This window comes from Triturus cristatus, chromosome 3_2 (assembly GCF_964204655.1).
Source record: "Triturus cristatus chromosome 3_2, aTriCri1.1, whole genome shotgun sequence".
NCBI lineage: Eukaryota > Metazoa > Chordata > Amphibia > Caudata > Salamandridae > Triturus > Triturus cristatus.
In genome coordinates, this window is record NC_140584.1 from 1,167,253,423 (window position 1) to 1,167,280,456 (window position 27,034).

At 46.3% G+C, this 27,034-nt stretch overlaps 1 protein-coding gene across 1 annotated transcript in view; it reads right to left on the reverse strand.

Moving 5' to 3' along the window:
- The window catches only part of USP37 (ubiquitin specific peptidase 37), a 345,091-nt gene that overhangs the window by 13,810 nt on the left and 304,247 nt on the right, over nucleotides 1-27,034 (reverse strand). Inside the window, exon 22 of the mRNA XM_085650037.1 lies at nucleotides 18,164-18,233. Within this exon, the coding sequence (XP_085506163.1) occupies nucleotides 18,164-18,233 (70 nt within the window). The remainder of the gene's footprint in view (nucleotides 1-18,163; nucleotides 18,234-27,034) is intronic.

Consider the following 27,034-nt stretch of genomic DNA (forward strand, 5'->3'; position numbering starts at 1 on the left):
AGACATGGCAATGCTGATGGTTCATTGATTGATTGCCATGCACTTGAAAGTCACCACGCTGCTCGGGTTGGGACACTGGCATTCAGCGACACTTAAGTGGGGTAGGGCCGAATCGGTAGCGCTAAGGCAGTAAGAGGCTCAAGGGCTGCGCAAGATTCCCGTAGCAGCAGACTGGGAAAGCTTGTTGGAAGAATTACAGGAGGAGCTTCCTGCGTGAGAATGAGGTGCCTACCCTTCTGATAAAATGTGCCGCACTAAGAGGATGGCTGAGCTTCAGATGGAATGTTGTATGTGGTTCCCCTTGGGGCATGACAGGAGGGCGGGGGGGGGGGGGGGGGGGGGGGGAAGTACTACAAGGGTTTTTATTTGAGGCACATGGGTGACTCCTTTCGGGATGGAGTGCTACACAGCTTGGAACAGGTGCATGTGCAGGAGGACACACTTTGATAGCTTTGTTTCAGTATTTTAGAGCGCATCAAACGATGCTTCGGTTTTTAGGGGTAGGTTTGAAGGAAACTCTATAGTTGCCGGCCCTGACTTATCTGCTGCAGACTGCAACTCACGAAAGCCTCAATGTGAAACTGTACGCAAGCTACCACGACACGGGGCTTCCAGGAGACACTAAAAATAGGCTGGAATGGCAAAAGGAGTTTGGTATAGTAATCAATGATAAGCAATGGACTTATTGCTCTTCTGTTGTCAAAACGATATTCCTGAACAGCCGACACCGGCTGATACATTTATAAATATCTTATCAGAGTGTATTACACACCAGCCCGCCTATTACACTATGGGTTAAGGGACACATTGTGCTGCATTAAATGTGGAGAAAGGGCAGGCTTTGCTCATCCCCAGGCCGAACCATGCCATATATGGCACATTGGCAGTTCGGGCTGGACTGTTCCCATGAGGCACAGGGTCAGACTGATTTGCATATGGCCATGTCTGAACTGGGGTGGTGGAGTGAACTAAAGAATGATGGATTAAACCCAGATCAGTTGACTGGGGGTGAGTTTGATTTGCTCAAGCGCTCCGTCCATCATCCCCTTTGGTATCACTTTGTTCGCCCTAAGTTGGCAGGGTATGCCCAGACGTGGGTCCCTTGCTCACTTTGCCACTGGATTCAAGATAGCCTGGCTGATGAGGGTTATGAACCCGAAACCGGTCCCAGGATGCTCGTTTCCGGTCCAGGGAAGACATGGCTTGGCAGTTCGGGCTGGACTGTTCCCATGAGGCACAGGGTCAGACTGATTTGCATATGGCCATGTCTGAGCTGGGGTGGTGGAGTGGGCTAAAGAATTATGATGGATTAAACCCAGATCAATAGTAAACAATCCTTAGCACACGTAATAATTATAAATGCCAATACGTATAGCGTGTTTCCACATAAGCTTCAATCAAATGTACATAAGAATGAATTTGTCTTTCTACTTCTTGGTTGTTCTTTTATTAATTGCAAGTCTTCTCTGTTATTCATAACAGCCACAAGCCAACACGTGTTTCGTCGCTACTAGGGAATGTTGTCCCGCGACTTTTTCAAGGCTATTTCCTGGTTGATTGATAATTCCAAACCGCCAATGGTTTCTGGTGTGGCGGCGTCACACGTAACAAGAATCCGAGGCGCACTCGGCATTAATTATGGACAGGCGTCACGTTTGGACTACCTTACCAGTCGAATAAGCACTGAAAGGTAAACTGAATATACAAGGACAGGATTACAGATTCCTGTTACGTGCGACGCCGCCACACCAGAAACCATTGGCCGTTTGGAATTATCACCACCTATTAAATGCTACAATCAAGCAGGAAATAGCCTTGAAAGTCACGGGACAACATTCCCTAGTAGCGACGAAACACGTGTTGGCTTGTGGCTGTTATGAATAACAGAAGACTTGCAATTAATAAAAGAACAACCAAGAAGAAGAAAGACAAATTCATTCTTATGTACATTTGATTGAAGATTATGTGGAAACACGCTATACGTATTGGCATTTATAATCATTACGTGTGCTAAGGATTGTTTTCTATTGTACAGGGTCAAGGCCCATGATTCTGGGAAGTAGGGTGGTTCTTCTCACCTTTTAGCACCATCGATTACTTAGTTCTGGACAACTATATATGTGAACTTTCTCTGTGGCGCCTTTACCTAAAACAAATACCACCGGTGTACACTATTCAATTAAACCCAGATCAGTTGACTGGGGGCGAGTGCTTGCAATGTTCAACACTCCGTCCATCAACCCCTTTGGTTTAGAATAATGAACAGCATGTGAATCCAGAAAAGTTTAATGCTGCAAAACAGGTTGTCCTGATGGAAAATCCTATCTTCTATCAGATTCCTAGCCGTAGGAATCAATGCCACAGCAATACTCTTCACAGGTGATGTATGAGGAGATGGTCACACCAGAAAATCCTGCAGCACAGATACTGCAAAATGGCAATCCACCCGGACTTCTGAGTCTAAACAATGTTTGGTAAAAGTGTGGATCAAAGCCCACATAGCAGTCTGGCATATGTCCAAACTAGGGATACACCTGGAAAATGCTGAAGAAGTTGCTTTCTCCCTGGTGGAATGGGCTCCAACATCTTCTGGAGTTTCCTACTTACAAAGAGCAGAGCAGTTAATGCAGAGACCAAAGCACCTAGACAGTGTCCTCTTCTGGACGTAACCTCCAACTGTGCACAACCTTGCTTGGCTAAGGCAAGCACAACACATCTGACAGATGTACCTTGAGAAGATCAATGTACTCCACCAATCATCAGAATACAAATGAGTAAACAGATTTTGTAGAGGGGTGACAATGACAGAATGAACCCTTCACATGAATGCAACTGAATGTGCACATTTTTCCTAGCAATATTGATGGTGTTATATGGTGCACAAATGTATACGTTTGACATGTCTTACAGAAAACAGCAGAAGGCATATGAATATAGGAAAAATGAGGGACCGATATCCAGTCAAGAAGTCAGGAGCAGAAGCCTAGTGTGTGATGCAAAGGTCATCAGTAGGAAAAGAAAAGTAACTGGAAGATTCAAATCCTGCTCAATATCTGTAAAATTAAGGAAAACAACAAAAAGAAGCAACCATAGGCTAAGGTACAGCCTTTGGTGGCTCAAAAGGATCCCCACAAATGGATGAGCTTGGTGACAAATAGTTTATAGACTTGGTACCAAGTTGTGTTTCCTTCTCATCGATTGTTTTCCTCAGTTTATCATGGCAGACAGAAAAAGGTCTGCAATGTCAAGACCTGTAAGTGCCTGTGTACCCCATCTGACTAACCACCCTTCCCAACCTCTTTTGTATCGTTAAGGTTACCAGAAGATTCCATGCAAACAAGGTCACAGTATTCTAGCTTTGGGTTATGGTTTAAAAGCTCAAAGCATTTGGGAGCTCTAGCCCATGTGCACTTTAGTTAAAAGCAAGGATATATGGCAGACAAGCCAAGGATGGGTCATTTTGTGGCCATGTGGATCCACCTAGTAACCATACATACAGTGTTCATTATGTGCCATGAAGTAGTGTGGATTTACCTGTGCTCTACAATGCAACCCCACTAGAGACCCTTTTAAGTAGTGGAATTGGAATCTTATGAGAAACTGGGGAGAAGAAATTGGTCTTGGGCGTTTTTGTCTTTGTACCACTCAGAATAGATTGTGGTACCTTCACAACCCGGCCAACTGTGACCATCATTCACTAGCACAGGAGGCCAAGTCTTGCAACCTGGTGATGGCATACTAATGAGTGACCTGGGCGGTTGCCACTCACTGTTGGCATGTGAAGAATCTGAAACTAAGAAAGTAACTCGTCATTCTGATGGATGCTTCGCATTTTGAAGAGATCTCAAGGTACTACATCCCAAAAGGTGGAAGGTTGTCAGAGTGGACTTACACCAGGAAGCCCTACAGAACTGACCAAACAAAATGGTCCTCTCTGCAGACTGGAGAGTAATGTCTGCTGAAGATGTGGACAGATGCTCAAGTTGCAGCCTGGCAGACATGCAAACACCCCTAGCCAATGGCCTACCCTTGGCTCTGGTGTAATGATCCCAAAGACACTCAGGAGACTTGTTCATAACAATTTTGTTGGGCACAGAATTATCCAACTAAAGATGATCCCCTTATAACCTGTCCTTCCTTTGTTAGCCTCAGCAAATTTCACAAAAGCCTGGTTAACAACCAACTTCTCATTAGTCAGTAAATAAAAAAAACACCTAAGTCTTCTACTCCTTCTCAGAAGGATGTGGCAGAGAAGAAAAAAGCAGGAAGCTTTACACAGTCTCATGGAAGGGTGACACCACTCAACAGAAAGGAAGCACAACCCCATTATTGTAAGTCTCCCCCCCCCCCCCCACCACCAAATGCATGTAACTGGCAAGTGGCTGATCTGGTTTATTTCACTGGAACTCAATTAAGATAAGAAAAACAAACAGAAAGGAAACCTCAAGTCCACAGCACCAATTCGTGAGGAAAGGACAGTGGTTGCACAGACAGCACCTGCAGTTCACTGACAGCACAGAAGTAACAGCAATAAGGAACACAGTCACAGCGATCAACAGCCACAGAATTCCTTCTAAAGGTGTGCACATCAAAAAAGTGAGAACCAAATTAAGGAGCCCCCGTGGCATAATAAAGAATAGGAAAAAACTTCTGAATGCCCTTTAAGGAAATGCATTAGTGCAGGTGACTTAAACCACACTTGACCAGGATAACTTAAAAACATCAAAGGGGTAGACCTTGCCTGGCTAGCGACAAAAACAGCAACTCATAACTTGGCCAGAAATAGTCAATCAGACTAACCAGTCCTCACAAAACTTTGCCCAGCGTATTTAGGTTTAATAGACAGGCGTTTGGTTGCCAAGATAACGGCTACTACTTCTACAGGCAGGTCCCGCATTTGATTCTCCACATATGGGGGTGATAGATGTTGCGGTCTGGGTGCAGAACCAAAATAGCAACAGAAAAAATGCTGACTCCGGAGGTCTCAGTACCACATTCTCCTGCCGGTCGTCCTCTTGAATGCATTGGCTCAAAAGGAGAGTACATTACTTTACAGAGCACAATACTAAGCTTCTATGGATTGGAGGGCAGTGTGGATGATCTGACCGTAGACCTATGCAGGAGACTCAGCCTGCACGGGAGCCTCTTACATAACCCCTTTAACAGATATAGAAGGTTGGTGAGCCACCAGTGAGGAACATCTCTTTAGAAGCATAGTTTAATTAGGATTGAGAATACTGGAGGAAAAGCATTAAAAAAAAAGTCCCTCGCCTTTCTATTAAAAGGTAATTCCCCTTCCCTATTGGCACCAATGGAGGTGAAGTTTGAGCATTTGTTTGTTAGCAAAGAGGTTTACCTGACAAAATCTCCAATCCTCTAGACCGTAGTACCTTGTATTGCAGAACCCACTATTTCATGGAATGTTCTACTGCCAAAAGTCCAAATCCATTTTTGGAGCACCTTGGAGTTGTTCATCTGTAATTTACAGGTTTCTGGCTAGGAGCCATTCCAGAGCGACTGGTCTAGAACACGCAATTCTTAGCACTTTTAAGTTCTAGATTGCAGTCACTTTGCTGATTTGCAGAAGCAGTGAGTTTTTATTCACAGCTTGTAGCAACTTGACTGCCACATGGAACATTCTAAATTGCAGAAGGTTGATGTGGTAAACCACCTTTCTTAGATTATGTGTGCTCTGTACTTTAAGATCCATGTGAAAACCCCATCCCTGGAGAAGTATTTGTTACAATGGTTTGTCTGGATAATCCGATGGAAGGTTATGCCATGTTGCAGATTCACTGATCCGCAACACGAGGGCACTACTTAGAGGGAAAGTGTTCCCAGAATCCAGAGTGGCAGCACCACTGGCCATGTAGAAATTCTTGGAGAAATCATGTATATCCAGATGTGAGGCACTAGAAATATGTAGGGGGCTACTAATTCCAACAGAAATAATTGATGAGCATTAGTTTACCTTGAGAAGAGTGCCACACTTTAGGTGCACCGATGATAATCACTTCACTATGGGAAACACATCTCAATGCAACCACCATTCATGATCTGCCAAGTCCCTGCATCTATGTGTTTGCTTTGGCGTTAAAAGATCCTGCCAGGCGGTTTATCACAAAAAAAATACCTTTGTGGTCCAGCCACTTCCAGAGGTACAGAGCCTCCCGACAGGGCACATAATCCTCTATCGTCATGTTTGTCGCAGTAAAACAAGGCAGTGTTGTCCGAGAGCACCTGACCCAGCCTTCCTTTGAAGGTAGATAGGAAGGCCTTAAACACGAAGCAATTCGCCCTCAACAGACTCATATGAGGTGAAGTCTTCGCCAGAGACTGTTGCAGGGATTCTGCTCATGCACAGAACTATGCTCAGGAAACCAGGACCTCAATAAATTGTGGTGTACCAAAAACTCACCTCAGAACCCAGAACCCCTATCCGACCAGCATCAGTGTCCCATTCGTTATCCGTATTTTATCAGAGGTCCCAATGTATAGACAACCCAGAACAAGCGACTTACAGTACTCTCAGGAATAGTGGAAATCAAATACCTTTTCGTTATTCTCATATCAGTCCACAACAAGAGTAATCAGAGACACGGTAAAGTTTAAAGAGTTTATTTTATAAACTACGTGTCCTAAGATGCAGTACTTTGGCTAACATAGGCAGACAAATGATTAAAATCAAAACCATCAGCATTGTTACAATACCATAGAAAATGAAAGGAGAGATCATATTACAAATGACAGTGGAATACAGCCACCTTCCTTTCGCTAGTAAACTAATATTATACTAATAAAAGGTCTCTAGGCTTGAATGGGGAACCCCATACCGTAAAGATCAGCTTAGCTGAATCACGTCACAGGATCAGGTGTGCTCAGCTCCTGGGAAAGCTCTTCTTCAGAATGTGTGTTTAAGGCATGCAGACTGCAATATTAAAAGCTCACGACTCATGTATTTGCAGCTGTGTGCGTGTTATGGCTAAATAGTGGGCCGATCAACCTGAACTCAAAAACATGCATTGTCTGGCGACCCAGACTGTTTCTTTACACAATGTTCAGACCAAGGTCGCCGCGCACGGCTCAAGATGTGAACAGACAGTTCTCATGTGAAGAAAAGGCGAGCAAGCAGTTTTCAAATAATAACATGCATCTGTAGTGTCATGTGCAAAAGCAGCAAAAGTGGCAAGATGGCTTTCTAACATCGAACGCGCTTATGCCAACACAGCAATGTATGTATCTAAATCGCAGCCCTCACTACAAGACCAGGCGCCTCTGATGTCTACCTGTTCCCAGATGGCCTCCACAACCCAGCAGTGAAGAATCAATGACAGTCATTTCAGGGTTGAGTAAGGCAAAAGGCCTGCCACTGACCCAAAACCTGGATACAATCTGACAGATTGCCCTGATGTTGCACCCACTGGAATTTGAGGTACAACTGCAGAGCCCGCATGTGCCACGTGGTGTAGTTGACCAGCAAGCGGCCAACAACCCCAGAATACTTAGTCATCAGCACTGCTATCTAGGGCAGAGGCAGGTGGCATTGTTCGTCTCCATGTGACGTCATCAGAAGTAATGTTCACGGTGCGTATATAGGAGCCACCCCAGCGCTCTGACTGCACTTTTTCAGGACTTTTCACGGCAGGAGCATGGAGCCAAGAAGAACTCACTACTAGTGTGGAAAACTAGGGCCCTAAAAAGGGAAAACTCTATCCCTAGAAATCCTTTGGCAGACCAAGAAGGATCAGTGGCTCAGTAGGGAATCCGCTGCTAGATAGAGTCTATCAGATAAGGCCTTACCGAAGGTAAGTAACTAGTTCATTTGATACATTTCCAGCAGCAGATTACTTACTTTAGCCAACACCTCCCCAGAGGTGGCTCTACAAAACAATTTCACACAAGTCCTGCAGGACCGAACAGGCAAAATGCCCATCCCATGTACCGGAGTGTCCAGGAAGCAGTGCTTGGTAAACTTGTGCAGAGACACCCACGTTGCTGCCTGACAGATGTCCAGGACCGGAACTCCACTGTAGCTATGGTGGAATGAGCAAGCAAGCCTGCGGGGTTGTTTCTTGGCCAATGTGTAGCAGATTTTAAAGGAGAGCACTATCGGGAGAGGTTCCGATTCTGAGCGGCCCTTTACCTTCTCTCCGACATTCCCCACAAAGTGTTGGTCGTCCACCTAGAACTCTTTTGTGCAGTCATGGTAGAACGACAACGCCCTTTTTGGGTTTAGGCGGTGAAGTCATTCCTTTTCCTTGGATGGATGTGGCAGAGCATAAAAAGTAGGCAGGGTGAGGGACTGGCCTACATGAAAAGGAGTGCCAACTTTCGACAGAAAGGAAGCTCTAGTGCAAAGAACCAGCTTGTCAGGGTAGATTTTTAGGTACAGAGGGTTGGATGAAAAAGCCTGAAGTTCACAAACCCCCCTGGCAGAGGCTAGAAAGGCCATCTGGACTGTAAAGAGCCTGAGAGGGCAATTGTGCAATGGCTCCAAGAGCACACATCAGTAAAGTTGAGATTAAGGTCCACTGAGGCTAGTGAAGGGCTAACATGAAAACCTATTGGCAAACTTTCAAGAACCTATTTACAATAGGGGATTAGAAAAAGGATAAATGATCAGGCAACCGCAGAAAGGCTGACATAGTAGAAAGATAGCTCCTCAGGGTCACTAGAGCAGAGCTCTGCTGGGCAAGATAAAGGATAAAGAGAAGGACCTGAGAAAGGAGAGCATAAAGAGTGAACCAGTTTCTCTGCACACCATGCCACAAACTTGCCCCAACAGCAGGCGTACAGTCTTGGTAGAGGGACACCTGGCTGCTAAGATAACAGTGCAGACTACAGGCAGAAGGTCGAAAGCTGTCAACTGTCGCTACTCAATCTCCACTCATGAAGGAGGAGCGTTGACATCTTTTGGTCGAGATTCATCCCCTACTGCTGCAACAGAGGTTTCCCTCAAAGGGGCAACCTGATTGGCGGATCAATGTCCATGCTCAACAGCTCGGGGTACTAAACTCTGAGCCTAGTCTAGAGCCACAAGGATGATTTGGGCCCGGTCATTCCCGATCTTCTTGAGAGCTCTGGGCAGGAGTGGTATGGGTGGAAAGGCATACAGGAGGCTTGAGCTCCACTCCAAGCAAAACTTGCCCAAGCAAGAGCCGCCTTGGAAACTCATGCATGCAGAACTGTGGACAATGTACATTCTCAGCAGAGGCGAACATATCTAAGGCTGCCCCCACTCTTGAAAGACCTTGCACCATCTGCGGTTGGAGATGCCATTCATGATCCAATAGACATTGGCGCCAGAGATTGTCTGCCCTGGAGAGCCAGCCAGGTGTTGAACCGCTAGAGATATGACCGGATGTCCAGCCATGTCCAGAGACGCAGGGCCTCTTGACAAAGGGTCCACGACCCCACCCTGCCCAGTTTGTTGCAGTATGACATGGCAGAGGTGTTGTCCGTGAACACCTGCAACAACCATACTCCTATCGAAGGAAGAAAGGCGTTCAATGTCAGCAGGATAATCCGGTGCTCCAGCAGACTGATGTGAAGCCCAGACTCCACTGGAGAACAGTCTTCTAATCTCCACCTCTACCAGATGGCCACCCAGCCCAAGAGTGACACATCTGTCACTAGTCAACTGATTGGGAAAGGGGTTTGCTCCTGACTCAATTGCTGTCTGTCAGCCACCACTGCAGGTTTTTTGCAGCTCTCTCAGATCTCCCTGATGTTGTGCCCTCTGCAACAGCCTCAGTAAGTCTCACCGAAATCCAGTATAGAGACTGAAACATCAGTATTACAGCCTGAATATCCTGAACTTGCAGCTCGGGAGGATAGTTCTGAAACTGCACTGTGTCCAGAACCGCCCTGATGAGATGGAGCGTTTGAGAGCGAGTAAGATGTGACTTCAGCATTTGTATATGCAAATGCAGAAGGTCTACCATAATCTGGAGGTGAAAGAAGACTGCTCGGAGTGAGCTTGCCTTCAACAGCCCATCATCAAGGAAGGGGGAAGACTGGAACCAGACATCCACAGATGTGCTGCAACTACTGCCATCACCTTGGAGAACACCCAAGGGGTGCTGGTAAGGCCAAAAGAAAGTGCAGTAAACAAATAGCTCTTAGCCCACAGTGACCCGCAGGTAACTTCTATGGTAGACTCATCCTTCAAGTTCAATGTTACCATTCAGTCTCCCGGACCCAGGGCAAGCAAATAGGAGGTGCATGGCCTTCGAAGTCTTAGTTGGGAGGATTTAGACCAGTGAGGTCACAAAGTTTTTTAGCAGTGGGACTTACCAGAAAACTTGGCTTGAGAGGATAACCATCTGGTGCAGCTCCACGTGCGGTCCCACGTTGTTCCTCATGACTGGGTTCAGGAGCGTTGCGGGGTCACCAGACGTCTGGCAGCGTGGATCTAGAGGGAATGCTTCCTCAGCGCCTTCGGGGGGCAAGGCATGGCAGACTATGCCAGTCCTGGTCCCTCCAAGCACCACTGACAAAGAGTGGGTCTGTCACAAACATCTGCCTGTATCAGGCGCCACAGTCTGAGACCCGAAGGTTTCTTTGGTGACATACTTGTCAAAAGAATGAATTCTCAAAAAGTGTTGCGAAAACGTTGGGGTAAAAAACGCTAACTGGCACAAAAAGAAACATGACATAGGCATCACGCATATCACTGCAGTCGTGAACAGTGCGGACCCGAACACCACCACCTACCGGAATACAGGGGTCCAGTTTAATGCCTGGGGAAAATTCTACGGTAAGGAATCTGCAGCTAGAAGTCCATCAGATATAATTTTAAAAAAATCATTTTCTGGATTCTGCACTTTCAATTATAGGTGCATCTTGCCGCTCCCATACCCCACCAAATTCTGGGAGTAATAACTAGCCAGATGGTTGGCAGATCGTTTAGAAAAATGAATCTTCTGGATACGTTTCATACAGACTTTAGTTCTGGCACAGAACCTCAATAACCTCAGGTTAAACAGACAATAGCTTTTCCACAGGACTTCTGCAAATAGATCTGTCATCTTTCATGTTGACAGTTGACACTTGCTGCCTAGGATTGAGGTTAGCGGTCCCCCCCCCAACCCCGCCACCCCAGCGCGAGGCTATATGGCGGCTCTTACCACACTCCTTTGCGTTTGAGATGCGTCCCAGTGCGCTTACAGAGACTGCGCTACTCCCAAGCGCATGGGAGGTCCTGTATTTTTTTTTTGGTTTTTTTTTTTTAAGAACTAAGAGACTGGCACTTCCTTCCCTGCAAAGTTCTGTCGCACTCTCATGGTTCGGAAAAGGGTCCCATGAAGGCCGACCCAAACATGGCCGCCAGTGGTGACTATCTCCCCCGCCCCCTGATCTTTTTCCTTGCTTAACCCCTACCAGGACTATGCCTGACCTCAAGACGACATCTAATTCTCTTGGACCTAGGCTCTCCCCCCCCCCCCACCCCCAACCACCCACACTAATCTGACTATCCATGAGCTCACATTATCTCTATCTCGAGTCCATGCACCATGTCCGATGCCCGGAGAAGCTGCTCTGTTTAGCTATAGAGGAGATAGGCCTTGGTTCACCCCCTGACCGTCACCTACCCAGCCGGACCTTGGGCACAGTTTTTCTCCGTCTCCCTGTTTCACACATGCCCCCTCCTCATCGTATTTCTGCAATGTTGCTTTTTCCTTATATCCTCTGTCTATCCAGACAGTTGGAGCTACTTTGCGAGCTACAGGGGAGACTGGCTTTGGATTACCTCCTTGTGCCGTCACCAACCTACTCGGTTTCTGGGCTGACTTTCCCCCTTGACTCTCATTCCTTCTCCCCCCCCCTCTCTCCCCCCTCACCCCCTTTCCCCCCCACGTCTCCTTCTCTCCCTCTAAGGTGTCACATATATTTGATGTATTGTGCAATTGTTTTGTTTGTTGTAACATTGTTGACCTTATGTAAAGCGCTTTGATACATTCGGGTCTAGCCAGCGCTATATAATACTGTCTAAATAAAAATAAATGTTCGACAAAGGATAAAGATCAGATTATGGTTGAGAGTTTATAGGACATTGGGCTGCGAGGCACTCCTTTGAGATGTTTCGATTCATACTTGAGTGATCGCAGTCAGGCCCTGGAACGCTGCTCTTTTAGATCCAAAGACAAGTTGTCGCCAATTCTCTTAACATCTATATTCAACCTCTGATTCATCTGGTACACTCATTCCGTTGAAGTATACATTTTGTGAAGAGGACACTCCACTTTGACTAACAAACCTCAAAAAGAAATGCATAATACTTTAAAACTTTACATAATAGCCGTTCAATCTGGGTGACTGCCAATAAACAAACCTAATGTAGAGTATACTGAAATCTTGATCTAAATCTCCACATTCCACGTGATCCTACAAGATTCTTGCAGCAGTACAATGTTAAAAAATTGACACGTATGGAAGGAAAATCCTTTTTAGTTCTAGGGGCTAAGGCTTGGAACCAGCTACCAACCAATTGACAGACTATTGAAAACCACAATGTGTTTAAAAAAAAAACTCAACTTGCTAATTTGCTTATTCTGGTGTCATTTCGGTTTTTACCAAGGCATCTTCATTAATCTTCACTAATTTGGACTTAGTTATCTTTTTACTTCTGCTTCTTATTCTTTACACAATGATGCCTACTGAGGAACACTGTTGGTTATAAAAACTTTCATTCATTCTTCAGACTGTTCTTTCATGTGTAGAGGGCTCATCCAGGTTTGGAGCTCTGTGCCCTAAATGTACAGCATTTGCAGTTTAAACATACCCTATGCTGATTTTGTTAAATTAAAAATGGCTTTTCTACTGGCTCTCACTTCTGGAGATTTGGAGACCTGCAAATGCTCTATCAGGGTACCCTAAAAACAAGTTACCTACAGTTCGGTAACACCTTATCTGGTGGAGACATGATCTAGCCACGGAGGCCTTACCTTTGGATTTCCCAGGCGTCAGACTGGATCTGGAAGATTTTTTTAGCGTAATACCCCTGCGCGTCAGTAGGTGGCGATCGGATCAGAGCGACATCGGAATAGTCTGCGCCATCCGGTTCTCCTATAACGCACAACCTTATGCACTGATATCAGTTACTTTTCACAACTTTCCAAGCCACAAGCTAGGAGCCATAAAGTGCACTAATATTGATGTGTTTTACATAACCAGGGCCCTGAATGGGATTAGCCCAGACCCTAAAAACCTGTCTGCAGAGAAGGTAGGATGGGGTGGTCGGTGAGGAATATGCGCCTAGATCAGGTCTCTACCAGATAAGGCGTTATCGAAGGTAAGTACGTTCTCCATATGATAGAAACATCTACCTGCAGATTCCTTACCTTTGAATAGATACAGAACAATACCATCCCGGGAGGGACTGCAGACCCGTTTGGCCCAGGAAGTCCTGCAGGACAAAGTGCCCAAAAAGGCCAGTCCTGCAAACTTGACTGTCCAGGCAGTAGTGCTTGGTAAAAGTGTGCAGGGATGCCCACATACCTGTCTGACAAATGTCTTGGACTGGAACTCCCACTGCATAGCTGTAGTGCAGCTTTCAATCTGGTAGAATGAGCTCTTAAGCCTTCAGGAGGCTACATCAAGATTTGCTATGCTCTGACAAAAAAGCCGGATGAACCATCCTGAGAGAGTACTCTTTTGCACTGCACAAACTTTCTTGGCTCCCACAAATCAAACGAAGAGTTAGTCGTCCACCTGGAAAACTATAGTACGGTCAAGACAGAACAACGCTCTTGGGTTCCAGGCGCTGGAGTCATTCTTCTTTTGAGGAATGCGGATGAGCGCAAAGGGGGCAAGGTTACAGATTGCCTCAGATGGAAAGGTGTTACCACTTTCGGTAAGAAAGAGGCCCTAGTGCGAAGCACCAACTTATCAGGGAGATTGGTCAGGTAAGAAGGCTTGGTAACAGCCTGCAATTTGCTCACCCTCCTGGCAGATGAGATTGCCACTTAAAAGGCTGTTGTGATAGTAAGCAGCCGGAGGGAGCCATTGTGCAGAGGTTAAAATGGAGCGCACATTAGAAAGGTGACAACCAAATTAAAGTCACACTTCGCAATGATGAAAAGAGAAGGAGGGAACATATGTACAATGCCTTTGGGACATCCATCTACAATGGGAGATTTAAACCAAGAAGGTTGGTCCAACAGCCGCAGAAAGGCAGACAGGGCTTGAAAGGTACCCTTTGAGAGAGTGCCCAGAGCAGAGCCCGTCTGGGCAAGGGTTAAAATAAAAAGTAGAATGTCAGATAGGGAAGCAGAAAGAGGGTCAGTAGACTTCTGTACAATATAATACAAACTTGTTGCCTCTGCAGGAGTTCACCAACTTGGTAGTGGGACACCTGGCTGCCAAAATAATATTAGACTTCAGGAGGAACGTCTAATGCCATCAACTGCCGCCACTCAATCTCCACGCAATAAGGCATAGAGAGGACAGGTTCGGATGGACGTCCTACCCCTACTGCGACAGAAAATCCTTCCGAAGGGCCAGCCTGATCGGAGGATCGATGGCTCCGTTGAGTGTGAGGGTGTCCAAGTGGGGTGGTTTGTAAAGTGTGCGACTAAGTGGCCTGGGAAAGCAGAGGAGGTGGGTAGGTTTATCTATCGGGATGCTCTTCTTAACCCCTGCAGCCGTGCGCATCCTCTGCCCTGACCAATGAGCATAGCAGACCGTCTGACTAGGTTGGACGAACACTAACCATAAAAAAGTTAGGTACCACCCTTTTAGAGGGGGGGGGCGCTCAATGATTTAAATGTGGAGTAGGCTGATTAGCCCTTTCTGGCCCTGAAGAAGCACCATGAATCGTTTAGAAACCAGAGGCACGAAACAGGCTGACCTGTATTTTATATCACTAAAGATACACAGAGCTACTTGGGCACATTATAACCCCTAAAAGTAGCACAAACCTTCCTTGTATTTTTTTTTTACTTGGCAGGGCAGTCTATATATTAAAAGGTTAATCTCGCATCTCCTTGACATTTAACTCACTTCGTCGCACATTACAAACCACCCCACTTGGACACACATGGTAATAAAGCCAAAAGGTCTCCGCTAAAGTAAACCTTTGGAGGACCGCGCCAGCACGAGGAGCACCTGCCCGATGAAGCATGCTGTCCCTAGGGGTGTGTGTGGGCAACAAGAAACTGTCTTGTGGCTGTCCTTAATGCTCTATCCAGAACCTAGATACATTTCTCGCATCTTTATCGCTCAGGAACAGTGACCTCCCTTTTTCCGATTTGATCAAAGCTGTGGAGTGTGGGTACCTGACCTTTATCAGCTCCCAGGTCTTCAACCCCCCCCCCCCCCTCTTTTTTTCTTAAATAAATACAGATAGGACTTGAGCCAATGTGAGCATCTTAAACTTTTTTGTGGAAGTAGTTGAGGGCACGTAGATCTAGGCCCCTGTCTTTTTTCAAGACCAGAAAGTAGAGGGAATAGCAACCAGAGCCTACTTCTGGCACCAGAACCCTCTCTATGGCCTACTTGGCAAAGAGAGTCAGGACTTCTTTTAAGAAAAATAAGGATCCTGCGTCAGCTGGTAGTAAGACAGAGGCATGGAGAGAGGGGTAGTCTCTAAGGGGAGGGAGTAGCCGCTTCAGTCTATCTGGAGGACATACCTGTTCGATGGGACGTCAAGCCAGCAGTGGAGTTGGAGGATCCTGCCAACAATTGGGTTGGCCTCCTCTAGGATCCATGGCAGCATTTTCGCGACAGTTTTCCATAGGGAGTGGGAGTAACGGCCCAATAAGCATGCAGTGTTCACCGATCACAATGAAAGGCTGGTGGAAGAAAAACATTTTACACCTATTGTCCAGACTTTTGGATTCCCTGTCTTGGGGTGTGGAAGGAAACACCATGGGAGGTAGAGGCATGATCACCAAGCTGTTGGAGGTAGGGTGGTTGGCGAGAAAATTTGGACTACCCGGTGCATGGTGATGGCAACAGGCGATTGTCCTATTAACAGGTACCCCTGTGCTGGGACTGGACCATGTTTCCAGGAGGACATCAGCTAAAACCTTGTTAAAGGGCAGCAAGGGTTCTGAAAAGGAACCACCTGGCTGCAGGACCTCTGTCAAGATATTAGTCTTGACTGCCACGGAAGGGAGCCGAAGGTCCAGGAGCTCAGCTGCCCTTTGCACCACCATAGCGTATGACACTCCCTCCTCTGCAGCCATGGAAGGGGGAGAAGCAGGCCAGAATCTGGAGAAATGCAGTTCACTAGCCTCACCCAATTCCTCATGGCAGTCCATTTCTTGGTAAAACTGGTCTTGTCAAGGGTCCAGTGACCCCTCCCAATCTTCCATTCCAAGCCCTTCAGAATAAGGCTGTGGAAATTACCCAAAACCTAAGGGTTCATTCAGCGCCGTGTCGGCAGGCGCTGACCAAGCTCATCTGGGTTCAGAAAGGGGATGGCGCTGTTGGGAGTCGAGGTGTTCAGGAAGGTCGCAATGGCACGAATCACCAGATTCATTGGGGGTCAGAGACATCAGCGCCAGCGCTACTGGCGCAGAACCCAATGGAGCCCTCTTAAGGTGGGCTGGGATTGCTATGGCTCCCGGACAGGCAGGGAAGCGCAGAGCTGACCCAGGCGAAGGTTCAGTGGGGCAAGGTCTACAATGCAAGACTCCTCCATCGCATCAGCCAACTGACAGGGCGAGGTTGAAGCATGCTTCCACCTTAGGTTTATGCTTCTTTAGGGACCTACTCGACGCCTGGACGTTCGACAGGGACCGTGCACGAGACCCTCCAAGGAGAGCAATGTGGTGCAGAGAGCCAGGCAGCAAGCAACTTTAGAGAACACTCCCTCAAAGCTTTCGGAGCCATGGCCTGGCAGCTGGAGCACGTCTTCAAGTCGTGGTCATACTCCAGGCACCAGAAGCAAACCAGGTCCGGGTCAGTCACACACATGGCACGGTGACCAGAGCTGCATGGTTTTAAACCAGAAGTCTTCTTAGACATTTTGGAAAGAAGCCTTCACCCCAGAAAGGGGTTGACAAAACGCTGAAAAAAAGCCTGTCAAAAAGTGAAAGAGGGTAGCTCCCTTCACAGATCAGCGCTGGCTTGAGTGGAAAGTAAAGAACTGACGTCAGCGCGCAGAAGTGGTGCCTATATAGGCGACAGACATCACTACGGTGCAGATGTCACGCAGAACAGAGCGACAAACTACCGCCACGCAGGGGTATTTCTCGAAGAAAAAATCTTCTGGATCCAGTCTGCCACCTGGGAAATTCAAAGGTAAGGAATCTGCAGCTGGATGTATCAATGAGATTAGTGCGTTTAAACTATTAACTGGTCTGAAAGAAACCTTTGTCTCACACTAAACTGAATTTTGATTCAGCAGATAAGTGTCTATCTTTTTGCTGAAACCAAATTCTTTGCCTAATGAGTTTTGAAGACCAAAGTTAAACATTCGAGGCTTCATCCACCGGTAAACAGGCAATGCAACCCTCCTACTAACTGGATATTTTGCTGTATCCCTTAACAGGTGGAATCCATGTTAACAGTTTAATAAAAACAAAAACAGTCCTGATTAAATTACTTATTCTGTCTAGTTGTCATCTAGGCTACTCCTATCTACAAGTTATACTCTGTATGCCAGCTCATGAACTTAACTGTTTCGATCACCTAAGTGGATAAACATTTTCAGCAAGATAAAACACAGATGCAGTATTATTCAGTTTCTCATCTTACCACACTTATGCCTGAATGTCCTGGCAATTCATAAAAGTGACTCCTATTATTTTTAGTCCTACAGCAACCTTTAATGGTGAGACACTCCCATCTTCCCCTCTACTAAACAGTTCCCACTACAAGGACGACAGAGTACAAATGTTATAAGAACAGCTGCAAAAGGGGCAGGCCAGGTAAAGGTTATTTCACTTTCAGACTCGTCTGCCTAGCTTCTAAGCTTGTAAAGTGTTAAGGCATCTACTCCAAGACTCTCCTCTCTTAATATTGCGAAAATATCAATGGGGCTGAAAATTTAAGTAAAAGTTATTCTAGTATTTATTTTATGACAAAATGAGTGCTATACATCAGTGCTGTAAGACGGAAATATGTGAACACTTCATGTGACTTTAGTACCAGAATGCGGTGGGCAGATGGGTGAAATACCAATACTACTGGCTACTTAAACTGGGCATCTTACCAGAAGATGAGCTGTTTCCGATGTGGCTCACAACACTGATAAGCCGATAGGAATGGGGCAGTGCTCCATTCTGCAAGAAAGAAACAGCTTGTTTTCCATGCTAAATAGAACTTAATGCAATAATGACAGTTAGATGTTTAAAGAAGTAAACCTATACAATTTCTTTAGAATGATACCTCAAAGAAAAAAGTTTGCACAAAGATGTTAAAAAATGGTTAACGCGGGATTCCACTAAGACTTAAAAAGGATAAGTTATTTACTTGTAGCATTAATCTATAAAGGGAATTTGCTCAAATTCATAAATATTAAAATGCCACAGCCTGTGTGAGAGAATCCAGGATACATTTGAAATAAAAATTGCAAAGAAAACCTCCAAGTCACTTTAGGGCTCCTTCCTGCAAGCATGATTAGAGTTGGCTATTTTTCCATTTATAAGGAAGCCAATCTAAATTAAAGCTATTGACACAAAAATAATGACTGATTTACCCTTTAATTGCCCTTGTGTAGAAATTAAGAGTTAATAGGTCTACTGAAAAAACTGTTCCCCCCCCCACGAAGTTATAAGTGTGCTACATTTCATCCAGCTGTTCTTTAAGTAAAACTCCTTTGTCTGTAGTATAATCGACTATACAAATTGTATAGCACAGATTGTGGGTTGCACATGCTAAACAGATGCAAAGTCAGCCTAGTCAAATTTTGCCTCAAAAAGGAATATAAAAACGTAACATGAAAGAAAAATAAGTTGCATACAAAACTACCAATCATGGCATCCATGATATCCAGATGTTTGGTGTCAGAACCCCTAATTAAGACACTATTACAAGCTTAGATCTAGAAGTACTTTTGTAAAACACCATCCACAATACAAATTGACAGACTGTAAAATATGTATTTACTACTCCATTTTACGTATGTTCTGAGAACAAATTAAAGAGGGAAAGGATTGGAGTCAGATAGAGATTTTATTTTTCAGTTTTTCCAAACTAATGCCTAAGGAATACAGTAGCTCCACTTCCCCAAAAATACACAGCACTGGTAGTTGAAAGATTAAGTACCAGATCAATAAAGGTGGCTCTCTAGCACCAATATAATGTTCATACTATTTAAGCATTCCTCCAAGTCCAGCTCAAATTCTAAATCGTAAAAATGAACATGTAAATTTTGTAAGAAAGTGGCTCTGTATATACTGCACCAAGGTAAGGTACAGGGTGTACAGAGTCCAACAGGCCCGAGAGGTTTGGCAGAGACTAAAGTTAGATATAACCTTAGTCTCTAAAGTGGTAGCTTGGTCAAGCAGTAAGGCAGTATCAGAGGACAGTGTAAAGCATTTGTTGTACACACTCGGTCAGCAAACGGTCTCACACTCAAGAACTGAACTCTAGGCCAATTGTTTTGTATATAAAATAGATACTTTTATATTAGAACCACAAGTAGGTATCAAAATACTCTCAGAATGAAATGCTCTAGTTGTATACTTTCAATAAGCAATAGACTTAAATGCAATAGTTACAGTTGTTGCATTAGGCAACACAAGTTAAACACAATCATAACATTGAGCTCAATCGGAATTTTTTTTTTTGTTGAAAACTTTGATTTTCTACCATTACATAGCAATACATGTTCCTATCAGGTACAGTAAAACAGCAACTGTCAGTCTTGGTCTGTTTTCAATGCACATTTCATGACCAGTATCTTATGCACAGCAATACAAATATGTGAATAATAATGACACAGGGTAACCAGAAAACGTAACTCAAGTTCATGTTCGAGCTATCCTGGGATATAGCATATGCACAAACAGCAACAGATCCCCTCCGTTTTCTGGTGAATATTGAAACCTTTTGGCTGCCATCCACCCTACCAAGCACGGCCCATCAGTGACACATAAAACAAAAAAGAGCAAGTGCTTACAATGCACTTCTATTAATACTTTGTCAAGTGCGTCATGGCAGATGCGTCCTCGGGACTGTGTGAGAGGAGATACCTTTTAAATGGTCCCCATATGTCCATGGGTTTGGAGGCTTGAGGTAAGTCAGCATATATGGTGGTCTGTTCTTGGCAGTACATTAGATCTGCTATCCACTCCTTGAATTTCGGGGCTCGGCCTCTTCCCCCACCTACAGGCCACCTTCCGTTTTGCCAGTAATAGTGCTATAGCTACAAATTTTCTGGACTTTTTAGGTATCTGTGCTGTGTATCCAAGAAACGCAAGGATTGGATCCCTCTCTAGTTCGCTGTCCACCATTTTCTCCAACGCCGCAAACACCTGCTCCCAGTATTCTTGTATTCTCATGCATTCCCAAGCTAAGTGCAGGAAACCCGCCCCTGGCTGTCTACATCTTTCGCATCGGTCATCATAACTTCACCGGCGTGTAATATAGGCGATGCAGATACTTATAGTGTATTACTCGTAGCCTACTACTAGCCGATATCTGTGCTGTCTGGAGGCAGCAATATTGCCACTGGTCATCAGTGATGTCTCGCCCCAACTCCTCTCCCCAATGTAGCCTGGCCGGGCTATCTATTCCCATTCTGTGCACGCGTATTGCGTTGTATAAACCAGACATCAGATGCTTTCTATCAGCAGATCTCAACATTTGGTGCAATGGCTTGAGGCATTCCGGTTCCCGGGAAAGTCTGGGAGGATCGACCGCATTCCCTGCCACAGCCTCAAATAAAAATACATCCAGAGTCGTTCGTCTTGTGTCCTGCATGAAATGCTCTAATGTGCGGAATGTTCCATGAAAGATCTCCCCATGTGTTAATATGAGCACTCTTACATAGGTCGAGGAATCCCTTTTCCTGCAATAGGGAGAGAATAGGGTGATGAGATAGTGGCAGTCTAGGGGAGTAAAGAAGCAGCACACCTAGGAGTGCTGTTATCTGGTGCCATGCATCGACCGTGCCAGTGATCGTGGTGGGTGGTGCCGCACACGAGATCGATGTCTGGCACTTCCCATTGGTGGACAACGTCTAGCGTGACCTCATTGTTGAGCACCCAGTCGTGAGCTTCGACAAAGTCCCGACTTAGGGTGTCTGCTTGGACGCGGAGAGTTCCTAGAAGATGGTTAATTTCTAGTGAGAAGCCATTTGCAGATGGTCTGAGACTCCAGAGAGGTCTCGACCTGGTACCTCCCGGTTTGTTCAGATAATGCATTATTGTGGTGTTGTCCGGTTGAACCAATAGGTAGTCAGACTGGAGAGAAGGGAACAGTGATTTGAGAGCTGGATGTACGGCTCTCAGCTCTAGAAGGTTGATGTGATATCCTTGTTCTGCCTCTGACCAAAGCCCTTGCACTTGGAAAGGACCCATATGAGCCGCCCAGCTTTGGAGGGAAGCATCCGTGACGATTGTCTGAGTAGATGGGAACGCTTCATCCTCCATCTGTTTGAATCCTTGGCCGACATGGGGAGAGAAACACGGTCCTCCCAGCTGCCCGATATCTGCATCCACTGATCCTCCAGAGAGTGCTACAGAGGACACATTTAACCTGGTGTTTGGTACGATGAAGAGGCATGATGCCATTGATCCTAGCAGCGATGACACCTGTCTGACTGTGGGATGCTGAGCAAGAATAAGATTGTGACGTTTCTCTCAGATTGAGGGTAACTTCTCCTCCGAAGGAGACACGCTTTCCTTTGCGGTATCCAGGGAAGCACCCAGGTAGTGGATCTTCTGGGTCGACTTTTTGAAGTTGACTTGTAGGCCATGCTTGCACAGTAGTTGAAGGTAGTATGAGAGAGGACTCTGAAGCTGCGCTCTTCAGGAGCTAATCGTCCAGGTAATAATATATGAATATCCTTTGTTTCCGAAGAAAAGTTGCTACTACTGCCATGCATTTCGAAAAAGTTCAGAGAGCTGATTTGAGCCCAAACAGGAGAACCTTGAATTGGAAATTCTGGTGAGCTACTTGAAATCGCAGACATTTCCGATACTTTTGATAGCGGAACATGAATGTAGGCGTCCTGTAGGTCTATAGAACACATCTAGTCCCCTTGGTGTAGATGAGGAAAGATTTGGTGCAGCGTTAACATCTGAAATTCTTTGCGGATGAATTTAAAAAAAAAAACCTAAGGTCAACTATTGGTCTGCATTCTCTGGTAGGGCCTCTTCTGTACCAGAAAATAACAAATATATTCCTTCTCTTCATTGTGGAACGGGGACTGTTTCTATGGCATCTTTCTGAAGACTGCTCGCCTCTGCTTGCAACAAGTTGTGTTTTGGGAGAAATTTCTCGCAGCAGTACTGATGGAGTTTGAATCTGAGCAAATAGCCATTCACAATAATCAGCACCCACTTGTCCTTTGTTATTTTCTTCCACTCTTCCAGATGAAACATAATATTCCCGCCCCTCCAGAGAGGTTATGGGGCATGGAGGAAGCCATAGCTCATTGCTTTGCTGGTTGCTTCGTTGTAGAAATGACTGTCTTGCAGCTCCCCTTACTCTCCCAGGCCTTCTCTGGTGGTAGTGAGACCAAAGTTGATTGTGATGCAGAGTGGACCAGTGAGGAGTTTGAACCCTCTGCTGGAAGGAGCCACGGTCATAGGGACGGACTTCACGTTGAAATTCCTTTCGCTTTTTTTAATCATACAGCTTTTAGTGTCCAACTCAGTTTTCATTTTGGACATCTCATCGCCCGCATAAGATCCAAATAGGGTGGAGCCATTGAAAGGGAGATTCACAATTATCTGCAGTGCATTCGGTTTCATCCCCGTGAGACGCAGCCAGACTGAGCGTCTAGAGCAGATGCCATGGGCAGCCAGATCTGATGCATCTGCTGCTGCACTAATAACTTGGTTTGCCACCAAGCCACCTTCTTGCAGGATTTCTTGAAAATCTTGCTGATCTTTCAGCAGCTTGTCTGTGAACCGTAACGAGTCCAGAGTGATCTGTCATACCTCCCCAGGAGAGCAGAAGCACTAGCCGCCTTCTTCACTGATGTCGAAGTGTTACACATTCTATTGCCAAGAGAGTCCATGTGTTTACTGTCGTCCTCCGGGGGAACTGAGGAGGAGGTGGTCGCTGAATGTGCCTTTCTGGCTGCCGCCACGATGACTGAGTCTGGAGGGGGATCCGATCAAAGGAAACGCGGATCCTGATCTGGGGCATTGTACGGCTTGGAAATACGTGGGGAATCTGCACCCACGGTAGCAGAGTCCGAAAATTCTACAGAGATATACAGACGGTCGGTACAGATATATTAATGTTCAGTTTGCTGGCACCCTGGCATAGAACCTCATTAAAAGTGCCTATATCGTCAATTGGGGACACTCTGGATGGAGGTGTCGCAGACCGAGTTGGAGAATAGTCTCTAATGGAAGACCTGGAGGACGTGGACTATGACTGTCACATTCGTCTCCTTTTTGGTGTGGATGAAGGACGAGATCCTTATGGCCCGTGTCCTGGATTGAGAGCGTCGAGCTGACAGATCTAGCCCTGCTCGGGGACCTGCGTGGAGATGCCCTCGTGGATGCAGTAGGAGGAGGTCCACCAGAGAATCTGGAGGGAGTGTATGTTCTAGAGAAATCCCGAACCAGACTTGTATGTGGAACCTTCCAGTGTGGTATGCTCTCTAGCCATCTTGGGGAAAGCTTGACAAGAGGAGTCTTCTCTCCCGGACCTAGAGATCCCTCTGGTGTAATCTGTATGATAATGTCAGGGGAGGAGGACCCTTCCCTCAACGTCAAACGTATGGTCCTCGACCTCTGCTTTTCTGGCACGTCTCCTGAAGTGACTGCAGGGCTTTTCTCCCTCTACGTCGAACGAGGTCTCGCCGACGACATGGAATGTACCGTCTTAGACGTCGACCACTCCTGCGGAGAGACACTTGAGGACTCTCGTCTGTGCGAGAATGTCTTAGACATCAGTTTCTTAGACATCGACTGTCCACAGGACTGTGATATAGTCCTCTTCGTCGACAGTCTATGGACTTTCTACGGTGCCTTCGATGTTGACCTCCTCAACAGCGATTGTCGTGACGGCAGCGGAGTCCTCGACACTGACCACTGTAGGCTTGCGGCAGTGTCTTCGCCATCGAACCTCTCGACGCCGACCTTCGTGAAGGAGGTGGAGATCTAGACACCGAATGGTGTCTCGACGTAGACGGATGTTTCGACGTCGTCTTGGGTCTCTCCGGACCAAAATACAAGCCTGAAGGAGTATGCCGCAACAACGACTTTTCGGCGACTGAGGTTCTCGTTGCTTCGACGTCGATCTGTCCCTCGACGATGTTGCATGCATTACTTATTTTTCCGACGTCTATCTTGACGGAGACTGCGAACAATTAGGAATTTGCTTCCTTTTTGATGCTGGGGGAAGCAGATTAACGCAGTTCTGTGTTTTTCTTGAGAGGAGGGTTCTTTGAAGGCAGGATTGCTCTCAAGGCCACTTTTAGAATGTCAATTTCCTCTCTCCAGCAAAGCATGAAATCTAATCTTCTCTGTCATGCAGAGTTCTTCTGAAGAATAGCTGGCAATAATAGAATTTCTTTGGGTTCTGTGAAGATGGCAAACACGATGCACACAGAGGGTCTGATTTTGCCATTTTCTTCCCACAGGAAGGACATTTGTTGAATAAAGCTGGCATTTGACAGAAAACAGTAACATTTGTCAGAAAATAACTGAAAACAGTTAGCAATCAAAAATGTCGAATAAAGATAAAATAAACCAATTTCTGACCTGTCACCTGTGGTGCATGATGGGAGCAGGGTGCTCCTGGAGGTCTTAAAGGCACAGTGTCCAGGTTCTTGGAAGCCTTAAAAGACAATGTGCCATTTTTTTTTTAATACTGCGATGTTTTCTTCATCTACGCAGCCTATGGGCTAATTGCCTGCTATTTCTTTCTCTCTGAAAATAAAGGGCTGTCTTGGAACACTATTGGAGAGTATGTTTTTTCTATTACAGTATTTATATGTGGAATTATTTTCATTAGATGAGAAATCCATGTCATTTTGGCATATTATATTGGAACTATAATAGGCTGCATGTTTCTGTAAGTATACATGTATGTTTTGAAAGTACTCTGTACTGGTTTGTCTACACATATATATGTATTTTTATATATGCTCCAGTGTCCCATACATGGGCAGGGATTATTCAGTGCTTAGGACTATTATTGAGTATCCCCTGGAAAAGAACCCTGTGTGCCATGACCACCAACACTGCCTGTGGCATGGGTAAGTTACCCCTCAAGCAGACCTTACAACCCTAAAGGCAGGGTGCACCATACCCAGGTGAGGGCATAGCTGCAAGAGCAATATGCCCCTAAAGTGTCTGTGCCATTCACAGAAATTATTAGTGCAGAAAAGCCATTTTGAATGCATGGGCTGGGAATTTGTCAACACGAACTCCACAGTTCCATGATGCCTTTACTGAAGTCTGGGAAGTTTGGTATGTTATTGCAATTTATATAGCGCACTTATACCCGTGGGTATTAAACTTGCCAGAACATTAAACCCACACTGATGCCAGTGTGGAATTTAAGGAAAAATGCATTCAGGGCATCTGAGATGGCCCCCTAAAAACGACCAAACCTGGTGTGGTTCCCGACTGGTTCCTCGCCATCTGCCACCACCAGACAAGTTTCTATACCCCCTGGGAGGAGAGCCTACGGTCCGAGTCTGGAAAAAAAGCACATCCTGGGCAGAGTTGTCATGCCTCCTCCCCCAGGATGGGCAGGTTCTTTGAGGAGAGAGCTTCAAAGGCCTGCTGCCTTTTTTAGCTGGCCTCAGCCTTTTACTGACATCAGCAACTGGTGACCACCGGTTGCGACCCCCCCAGTTTGGGCGCAAGAACTGGCGGGAAAACATAGGGAGGTGTGCCCACCTTTGCCAACCACACCCCTTATGTGGGGGAGGCGAAGTGAAGGTCACCTCTCAGTCCAAGCCATCTTGGAGATAGGGGACCCCTCCAATCAGGAAGAGGCCTATGCCTCCTGCCACTAGAGGGTGGCATACTAGGGTGTAGACACTCCAGGGAAGGGACCCATTTGGTCCCACCCTGCACACTTCAGTAACGTCCCGAAATCTAGTTTTAGGGGCACCCTTGAAACTTACCTCTTCAGATTCGATGTGACAAGGACTGAAGAGCCGTGCTGCAGAAGAGGAGGCGATGACAACTGCTTTGGCCCTACCGGCCTGTCTCCTGCTCTGAACCCCTGTAAGCTAAAACCGGCTTGTCCTGCAGTCAGCAATCACCAATGGGACCTGTCCTGCCTTCCTAAAGAACTCGGATCTCCCATGAACACCAGATTTGTCCAACAACAACCCACGCCAGGACTTCAGATCCAGCCGGAACCGCAAGTCATCATCAATCTGCACCAGACGCCCACGGCTACAGTTCGAGTGGCCAAATACTCCAGCAAGGTCCCCTGGCGATCCTGACCTGTGTTCCAGCACTGCACGACCTCCACCGACCTTCGCCTTAACACCTCCAGCCTTTATTCTGAAGGATCCCCTCCAACCGCGACCGAAACTGGTGAGAAGAACCAGACACGAAAGGAACCCATGCACCCGCAGCTCCGAGTCCTAAGGGGCCAGACTGATTGTGTCCAGCAACTCTTCAGCCTCCTGTCGTTGGTTCCCTTCATCCAGTCTTCTGGCTCCAGTCTGCAGTCTTTTTCCGCGACCAACATCCTCCAGAGAGGAGCATTGGGCTCCCGACACCCTGAGCACCCTGCACCCGCCCCTCCCTGCGCCGCTGATGGTGTGGACTTGAATCCCCTTTGCCCTCACCTAAACTCTAGGAGCTTGGCTTCCAAGACAGAGTGGCCTGCCTATGAGCAGACCACCAACCACGTTGCCCTCTGGCCCCATTGGCTAACATTGGCACCCTCTTCAACTCCAACGCACTATGTACCCAGGGTACCACTT